Genomic DNA, 10,093 nt, shown 5'->3' with positions numbered 1-10,093 from the left:
CTTCGTTTAGACAAGATGCAGAGGCTGAAGATGATAGAAAATCAGAGACAAGAGAAGAAGCGCTGGAAAAAGGAATCAATCACCGTTTGATTTTGTGAAACAAGAACATTTAGTTAAGATTTTCAGTGTTTGTGTTAAAGCTTATTAGACACTATTAAGCTCATTCTTCCCCATTGGTGAGTGTGTATGTGTGTGTGTGTGTGTGTGTGTGTGTGTGTGTGTGTGTCTGTGTGCATCCATCTTCCAAACAACTCCCCTTAAAAGCCAGGACAAAAAAAAAAAAAAAAAAAAAAAAAGCCTTTGTACTGACAAAAGAGAGCACCCCCACCCCACCCACCTCCACCCCCAACTCCCCTCAAAAAATATGTGTACAGAGTCATAAACAATCGGCAGCAAATAACAGCAATTTCACAGCTAATTCGTAGATTTTACGTGTGGATGCCTCCATCACCTCCCTCCATTTAATGCTGTGAATAGAGACAAATGCTGACATTACAACTGTGAGATGACTCAGTGTGTGTGTGAGCGTGTGTGTGTGTGAGGTGGGTGGAGGTCTTTGGTCTAATCATTTAAGCCTAGATTGAGTGTCAGGCCCACTTCTCAGCATAGCAACACGCGCACACAGTGTTGTTACCACAGGTGTTGAAATGACTGTATCTGAGAGTTGGTTGTTAATTGACAATCAAATAATATCCACACAAATTGATTCCCTTCAATTTTTTAGCGTTGTCAACTTAGAAAGTATAATGATAATAAACAGATCATGTACAGTATGATATTGTTATCCTCAAGTTTTTTTTGTTTTTTTTTAGAAATTGTTCCAGACTGATCGACCAACCACATTTGTTAGACTGTAGAGAGTCTAGAAAGTCAGTTGCAAGTCCCAAGTGACACAAAAAATGACCTCCAGTACAACTTTTTGGGGAAAAACTGAGATGCCATGAGAATAATGAAAAGGAGTATATGTCTAAAAGGGGCGTATAATAATGGAGATATATAAATGTGGTCCCAACACTGACCCCTGAGGAGTACCCTGGGTAACTAGTAACAATAGTTTGCTGAACAACTACTTTCTATTGGTCCCAGAGAAGCAAAACCAGAGAAGAGTTATGTCAAACAGGGATTAATAGTACTGACTGGGAGACGGAAACAAAAGCAGGACTGAAGTCAAGGAGAATGAGGATGGTCGTAAGGTGAGCGTTTGATGCAAGAATGTCATTAGTGATTTTGGGGCCTATGTTTGGAACAGATACTGGTTCAAGGAGTTTTTTGATACTATATGTAGGTGTACCTGGAGATGAGTTGCTACCAAGAATCATTGAGATAAATAAAAGGTGGGAAGTGGGCTGGTAGTTATTTTGATTGCTTGAATCTAAACCAAGTTGCTTGTTCCACCTTCAGACAGGTAAGAACATTCTTGATTGAATATGAACTGATGTTTTGCACCTTCGGTTCTGAGGTACATCCAGACTTCTCTCTGCCAGTCCTATGTTTCATTATGTGCACTCGATATGTTGAATATTGAATATTTTTGTATGACTGGGGGTGTCAAAAAAGTGTGTTATAATGTCTCACTAATGTGCTTCAAGCAATCCATCCTCAAGCAGTTTAAGATGAAGGAAACCTAAACAAGTGTTGAAGAGGTTGTAAAGGACTTGGTTACACCTTAAATTACACCTCCCACCTGTATATATATTTATAAAATTTATACTAAGTAATAAACAATAAAAGTGAAATTGAAGGTGGACATACTGCATATTTATAGTTAAAATGTTTAGTGGTGTTAAAGTTGATGAAACACAGGGTAAAATATCAGGACTCTGGTCGTTCTGCTCTCATTTTGAAAATGCCTGAATGAGTCATTACAATTTAACTTAGTAGAAACAGCTACTAAAAAAATTGCATGCACTGCTGCTTTTCACCATCTATGTTTTTAATTTGTTTCTTCTTCCCTAGATTTCACCTCTGACAGTCGTGGCCTAGATATTTCTCTGTCCCTGTCAGACACACTAGCAGGTCTTATCTGCTGCCAGCTGTGGAGGAGAAGACGTGGAGATCAGCGTAGATGGGAAGTGAAAAGGATGAAGGGAATCCAATCGATCCAAAACCTCCATCCTAATCTTGTTGACATCCTCAGACGGTGCAGACGGCAGCCCCGAAGCAACTTTGGAGAACACATGAAATCTAAAAATGGTCTTTTTTTTTTTTTTTCAAACCAATTTGTCATTTTCAACATAGATGGTAGTTTAGGTTGAGGAAACATAGCATATATGGACACACTCTAAATTCCCCTCATCAAACGTCCTTTTGATTGTATTTCATCAGCTTCACAAATTTAGAAACTCTTCAAGTGCATTTGATTTGTCAACTCAGATCTTTACAGGCTCCAAAGAGGCCTGACACATCAGAAATACTCTGCTGCTTCCCTGTGGCTGGTGCTTGAAGTGCAGTTTAAATAACTCCTAAAAGAAATCACCAGACTTTTCTTCAACATTTCCACATCTGGCTTTTATTTTGAAGCACATGTACAGTTGTTTGCCGTAGATAGCTACAGAAAGGTTGGCAAAAATCCACATGTAAATATTGTTGTTACTCTGTTAAAAACTGTATACAAAAACACCCCAAAACTGTACATCAATTAACATAACGACTATTTATATATCGTATATATACTGTATCTGAGTTTACACAGATTTATAGATACCATTAGATATGAGAAATACAGAACACTATACAATAATAACATTCTGTTCAAAGGCTGTCAGTTTTGTTGATCTTGAAAGTCCCGGACAGTCAAGAGTGATTGGTACAATAAGACCTTAACTCCACCATTAATGGCTTTGAAGGTTTCTACAGCAGAGTGTCAATCATCAGACGAGACAATTTAGTGCAGGCGTGTGTCATACATACATACATTTCCAGTGTTTCGTTGCAACCCAGTGTTCAAATACACATCAAATACTGTCTCCAGAAAGTAAAAAAAAAAAGTACTGTAACAAAGCCTTACGTGTTCATGAACATAAATACATACAAAACAATGTCAGTAACTGTGGGAATTTCTTTGTAATTTATTGATTTGTTGATCTAGTTACCGCAGCTTTCTCGTGACTCCTTTGACAGATACATGCTCAGTGTCTTGCCTCACATAGAGAACGGGACTATGGCAATAATTCACTCTTAAATCTCTCCCAGGAGGAAATATTCAGTCAGGTTTGAGTGGAGAACTCCAGTGACTCATCAGCGTGTACACTGATTGTTATATACGCCACATTTTGTTGTTAAAAAAAAAAAAGGTTTACACAATCTAAAATGTCACATCATCAGTGTACACAGACAGAAAGTGATTTCTAATGTCTGATTCTTGACTGTGATAGAGGGACAATACATGACATGAATGCAAAGCTTATTCAACCAATACTACCTCATGGTTAGTGCTCTGAGGACACATTTCAACAGCTGCATGCATTTCTGTCAGTGTAAATGTTAAAAAATGTCTCTTTAAGAACATGTATTTGCCAAAGCCCAATTTGAATTCACACGAACAGGAGAAGGAAGAGAACCTTCATTTTGCATTTGCAATCCTGAAAATCAAAGGGTCAGATCACCCCAATTTAAACGAACAAACAAACCAAAACAAACAAACAAAAAAAAGCAATTTTCTCACTTTCCTCTGGTGATATTAAACCGAGCCGTGCGGTTTGGGTTTATTTTCTTCGAGGTATTTGAGATTTCTGTCTCCACATCAATGGAATTTTAAAGTGTGATTCTCAAAGCAACAACATATTTTCAGAAACACTGTCCTTGTTCACAAACTGTACTGTCTACAGTTTTTAAATAGAACCGTTTGTAGTGAACAAAGTACCTGCTAGTAGCTGCTGAGACAGCTAAATGGAAAGTTAGTAAATCTTTTCCTCTTCCCTACTTTGTCCAAACAGTTCCTTAAATTGGCAAATCACAGAGAGACAATGGTGTTGTTATTTTATATAAATAAGAAAATCAAAGATGATGCAATTAAAGAAAACATACACATAATATAGTTTTTTTTTTAATTCCAGCTTGTTCCAGCAAACAACGCTGGAGCTCTTCAAGTTTTCTTTTTAATTCCAGTGAACTCTGACAACTGAACGTTTAGGTGCAAGTGGCTGTGTTTTAAATCTAGTATTTCAAAGCTGTATTTGTTCTTGGACAGTAGAACCTGTTACAAACAAATGTTTACATTCACTTTTCTACTCACATTTCCATTCCCTCTGTCTCTCCTTAGTCGTGTCTCCATACATCCATCACCTACGGTGCATTCGTACAGTACCATCCAAACGTCTTTATTATGAGCGGTACGTTTATTATAAAGCGAGTGAAGACACTTCAGCACAAACAAACTACCACAAGGCACCTAATGTAAAGCAGCTAAAAGTCTGTCTAGCAGGAACAAGGCTTTGGTTCATAGAAATATTGTCAGTACAGAAGATCATCTCTACTGTCTCACAACGGATGACTGGACAAACACATGGAGGAAGAGAAGGTGATGATGAGGATGATCAGACGGGTGGAGCGGCTGTCACAGAGGCAGGAAAAGCTCCTCACCACTACAGCAGAGAAAGACAGAAGGGAGAGAGAGCTAGAAAGAAACAGAAGTGAGAGAGAGAGCTAGAAAGAAAGGCAAGAAAGGATAAGTATTGAGAAGTGTAAGACAGAATTTAAAGACTAATTCAAAGTGAAGGCTCTTTTCAAAGCAGAGAAGCTCATTAGTCTCGTCTAACACCATCATCAGGCTTTTAAGAGTGGGAGAACTCAGCTATTAGATGCTATAATCAATCTGACCTGCGTGTTTAATATCTTCTGCTGACAACTTGTCTATAAATGAGTATGAATGTCTGGTATCTGAGTTTTCTTTTGGTGAATCTTCGAGTCTACAGCTCATCAATAAAAAAATATATAAATCTTTTCAGAACATCTGCTAATTAAAAGCAGAGAGGTTCAATGTCTCCTGACAAAGTTTTTAGAAATCACAATTTTAATCTAATAGACTATTTTCCATGTTTCCAACTCCACTTTGGTCTTCTGTATGTGTTCTAAGTGCAGCAGACGTTTTAGTGATTAGTGTACTAGCCAGTGTACACGTTGATGCATTACATATCTTTCAAATAAACCATGATGTGATCTTAGCAGGATGATCATGGGAGTTTGATGTATTAATTTCAAGCTCTTTTTCAAGATACTTTTCCCAAGAATCAAGAACCATTCAAAGAATTTATTTCCTCTACGTGTGTTGGCAGAGTCGGGGGCTAATTTGCTCAAACTCCCTGGGGCTCTGTTCCTGCTATGGGAATCCACATCACAATGTGCTGGAGGAACCTCTGCCCAACGGAAGTTCATGGACTTTAGTTTCTCAGGGAGGAAGTACCAGGAATGTTCTGGTGGAAATGCCTTCATAACAACCTATTTTTCTTAAACTCTTTGTGTTTTGCTGTATATTTTGTGTTTTTCTTAATTATAATAATTTCAGTATTGTGTTTATTTAAGGCAACAGTTTGGGCACTTGATAGAATCCTTTTGTTGTGTTATGATTATCATTGTAAGGATGCGTTTTGTTTGTTTTAATGTGCTTTGGGGAAAACAAACGCTTGTTTAACATCAAGTTTAGGAAACAAGCAAGAAGCTGAATTTTTCTGTAGTTACATTTTGATATTTCTGCAAACACACATACAGTTGTTGCCTAGATGAGGTCAGATTTGTCTGTTTCTTTGGTCGATGATCTCGTCTGTAGGAAATATTGTGACATTAAGGCATTAAACTACACCTACATTCTATCAATAAATAAGCCAAAACTTTGTTACTGTAAGTCTCTCATCACTATAAAATGTAAGACTGATGCCATAAAGTAGAAATAAAAACAGGTTAATACAACAAACACGACCACAAGCTACCAGCACGCACATCTATCCCAAACACTACCTACATGTGAGTTTAAAGCTCAAGTGTTGGAAGTGGATCGTCTGTTGGTCCTTTTTTTCTTTAAGACATAATATATATTAAATATGAGAGCTAAAACAACTGAGATCCATTTTCCAACACTGAAGCTTTACTGTTCTACCTCTTGCCTCCTTACAATGTTGTAGGATCTGACCCCAGACTCCTACGGAGTATTTCGGGATAATATGTTTGCACACAGGCAACACCAGTTAGTCCTAAAAGAGACAGAGCAGACAGATGGAAACAGAGAGAGAGATGTAGTAGGAATTAAAAGAAAGAAAATGTTTGGTCAGAAAAAGCTCCAGATGGCTTAAAGCACTGTTACTGTCTTCATCATCATCATCATCATCATCATCATCAGCAGCAGCAGCAGCAGCAGCAGCACAATTCCAGTCACAACACATCAGGATTATCGCTATAATCATTTTAAAAAGTCATGTAAATCCTAATAATTAAAGTACATTTCAGCTGCCTGCTGTCAAAGGCAGACTGACTTAAAGGGCCAGTGCACATATTTTCAGCGTGACATACAGTAATATGCTCTAGGAAAGTCTGTTTGTTTGTTATGACATCAGTACACGGAGCCCTTTGCACGTCATGGCGGCGAGCGAGCCCCTGTGATCGGAGTCCTTTCCAGTGCCCTCCCAGAGTGCTTAGTGCCGTACTTGGCTGCTGACTTGGGAGCAGTGGTGAAGGTCACTTACATTGTAATCCTTTACAGTTAGATTACAGATACCTGCTATTAGCAAAATAGTCTGTGGTTTGACTCTAGCTCAGTAACAGATATAACCTCTGTTACTTTTTGGTAACTTTGCTTCCCAGCTGTGTGAGCAGTGATCTGCTCAGCTTCTGTAACACTAGGTCAGAATCACTCCTTTGTTCAGTTGAACTCAAACGGATGCCACGTATCAGAGAATAAAAATAGAAAAAAACACTACATAGAAATAAATTAGACTGAGGTCTCAGGCCCTGCTTCACCATAGGCGCGTCCTTGCCTCAGGTGGCGTGAGCCGTCTGCGAAACGGAGGAGGGGAGTGAAGGTACTGTAGTCTGGTGTTTTTTGCCAGCGTGTGAACATGATTTTCTTGTTAAAAGGTTCAGACCTTCGAGGGTTCTGAGCATTTCCTTGGTTTCCCGAGCCTCGCCGATGGCTGCTAGTCTTAGACGGGGCGTGGAGGGATGCCAGGGGGGTGAACTCGGAGAGCTGGCCCTTGTAGAGTTTATCAGCACTCTGTGGTGTAAAGAGGTGGAACAGGAGAAGGAACGGGAGAGATGATAAGAGAAGAAGGAGAGAAAGAGAAAAGTAAACATGTTATTTGTAGAGTAGTGCAGAAGGGCACTCGGAGCAGGTGGATGAGATGTTGTTCTCTCAGCTGGCCAGAATTTAAACTGTGTCTTAGTGTTTTATTAATAAATCATAGCTCAGCCACATGTAAAACCAGACTCTTCTGGCTGCTTCACAACCCAACTATGAGCCAAAACCACAGGCTTGGCTTATAATAACCATAGTTAATACAGTACCTGGCTCTGCAGGTAATAAATCTTAATATTATAGTACAGCTCCGATGATTTGAAGATGTACAGTAAGTACATAGGCCAAATGAGCTACTGCACAAGACAATTTCCTGTGCCAGGAACTTGAATCTGAAACAACTCATTACCAGATAATTCAGTTATTTATATAATTTAATTAATATAAAATATAGCATTGTCTTTAATCTAATTGTCCGGCTGTGATGACAATATCCAATCCACTCTGTTTATACACAAACAATGAAGCCCAAGCACATAAAAACATAAACAAATATTACTGCAACACCATAAGCTTGTTTATAGAATCAAACCAAACCATGCAAATGAATTAATGATAAATAAACATGTATCTTCTGTCTCTGTTAGAGTCCTGAAATGTGCCACTGGAGGTCACCAGAGCTCCGTGTAAAGAATCATCCAGCAAGATGCAAACGTTTTATTTGCATCTTGGATAGAAATATCTTGGATAAACTTCACACACACACACACCAACCCATGTGTTAGTCAGCTATAACATCCAAGCTAAATGGGGGTAGACCACAAACCATGGCAAAGTAGCCCCCACCATCACTGCAGAGTGTTAATATCACCCACCAAAGTCCAGCGCACCCACACACAGGGGCATGGTGTGTGCTTTACCGTGCTGAAGCCCTCTAGGCCTCTGTGACGGCTACTCCATCTATTAAGGAATCAGAGCTCTGGTCGGCCAGGGGCCTCTCACACCCTTTCCTATCTCTCACACGCTGTGGACACACACGCAAACACACACACTTTCATAGACAAACACATTAAGCATCTACTGCATGCACATAAAATACACATGTTGTAACTATTAGAGTAAAAAAGAAACTATGTCTAAAACAAAAATGAAGAACACACATGAAATAAGTAACAGACGGCGTTCACATTACGGGCAGTTCTGCTGTTTTTAAATGCACTGTTGCACAATCAGGCCAGATGACGTGAGAGAGTCTTCATGCAAAACCAGGGATGGAGAAATGGAACAGAAAAAGTAGAAAACGAGAGAAAGAGGGACTTCATCAAAGTTAAAGACAAGAGGAAAGGCAGAGGGTCACCTCCAGGAGGGCTGGGTTAGAAACTGATTCTGCTGGAGGTCTGAGACAGCATAAAGATGGTGGAGGGCTCGGAGGCAAGGCATCGACGCTTAATCTGCCACGCAGGACAAGCAGATGTGGGAGTGAGGGAGAAGGATTTCACAGTGGGAGGATTGAACAAGAAGAGGGAATAGTTAAAGTCAGATCTTTAATAATGCCTCAGTATCCGTTTACAAGAGAACAGAGAAAGCAAAGGTTTGTGTTAGGGTTCGCAGAAGAGGCTGCGTTATAGAGGAAATCTTTACCTTTAAACAGAAATAAAAGGAAAGTTTGGGACGTGGAGGTCAAACAGAAACAAAACTACACAGAGCTGTAGTCTGCACTACAATGTACACTGCTGTACTGCACTCGCAAATAACATACTGCAAGATGCATGCTGTGCTTTTCAGTAGCTCCTCTGTGATTAGATTCAAGATAATAAATAAATAAAATAATTGTCTAATAATTAAATATGTATGTTTATTTGTAAGTCTTAGAAATAAAGAAGCACTGCACACGGACAGAGAGGTTTACTGACTTACATCCAACAGAGCAGGAACGTATCCAAAGCCAGTATACATCTGCTGATCCACAATCATCATTTAGACACGTGGCACTCTGCATTATCACACTTCATAAAAACTATTATATGTGTATTTATAAAGCTTCCTATATAAAAAAATCAGCTTAAAGACCAGCAAATGTCAGTGAAAAACCTTGAGATTTCTTAACAAATATCTTCAGACGAGACCTATGAGTCACAACCAGCAGGGGGTGCTGTTTTACTTGTTTAAACTGAGTTATTAGTGTTTATTCACTTACTGTTTAGAAAGAGGCCAACTTTGCACAAGAAACTAAGCAAGACCTATTCTAGAAACAGACAATATTTGTCTGTTTCATGTGACATATGATCCTAAAAAGACCAATAAGACACAGTTTTTGTGCATATGCAGCATGTTTATAGCATAAAAACCCACCTGTATGCGTTCAGTAGTTGTAGGCCACAGTGCCCTCCAGATAACCTTCTTCACCACATCTGGCAGCAGACTGGCTGTTATAAGAAGGATTATACTGAGCCAGGCTGGACCGCTGGACAACATCTGCATGAACACGTAGTACATCCTCTGGTAGTTGAGGAAGGGCCTGGAGAGGAGAGGAGAGGAGAGGAGAGGAGAGGAGAGGAGAGGAGAGGAGAGGAGAGGAGAGGAGAGGAGAGGAGAGGAGAGGGAGACTCAACATTTAATGTCACAGAGATTTACACAGACTTTTATATAAAAATTAAATAAAATAAAACATTACACCCTACCAGATGATTCCACCCCAAAGTAGAGAGAAGACCACAAAGAAAATCAGCGAGCCCCAGATGACAAAATGGTTGATCCAGGTCCAGTAATGAGTATCTAGAGCCAGCTACAAGGGAGACATCACACCAGTCAAACACTGAACTTCACAGCTCATTTTAATGATGCTAGTGAGGTTGATCCAGCCTTGTCGGG

At 39.4% G+C, this 10,093-nt stretch overlaps 1 protein-coding gene across 3 annotated transcripts in view; it reads right to left on the bottom strand.

Annotated features, from left to right (window-relative positions):
- Nucleotides 1-2,589: 2,589 nt before the first annotated feature.
- atp11a (ATPase phospholipid transporting 11A) overlaps nt 2,590-10,093 on the bottom strand; it is a 37,344-nt gene continuing 29,840 nt past the window's right edge. The window contains exons 28-31 of one of the 3 annotated variants that reach the window (XM_026361787.1): nt 9,904-10,007; nt 9,575-9,740; nt 8,143-8,246; nt 7,085-7,201 (exon numbers count right to left, since the gene is read on the bottom strand). In XM_026361787.1, coding sequence (XP_026217572.1) covers nt 8,157-8,246; nt 9,575-9,740; nt 9,904-10,007 — 360 coding nt within the window. In that variant the 3' untranslated portion in view covers nt 7,085-7,201; nt 8,143-8,156. Of the gene's footprint in view, nt 7,202-8,142; nt 9,179-9,574; nt 9,741-9,903; nt 10,008-10,093 lie in introns of those variants that run through there. The other 2 variants (XM_026361786.1, XM_026361788.1) reach the window with 2 other exon arrangements.

The sequence above is a fragment of the Anabas testudineus genome, chromosome 2 (assembly GCF_900324465.2).
Source record: "Anabas testudineus chromosome 2, fAnaTes1.2, whole genome shotgun sequence".
NCBI classification, from domain to species: domain Eukaryota; kingdom Metazoa; phylum Chordata; class Actinopteri; order Anabantiformes; family Anabantidae; genus Anabas; species Anabas testudineus.
This window is presented reverse-complemented; position numbering and strand designations above follow the sequence as displayed.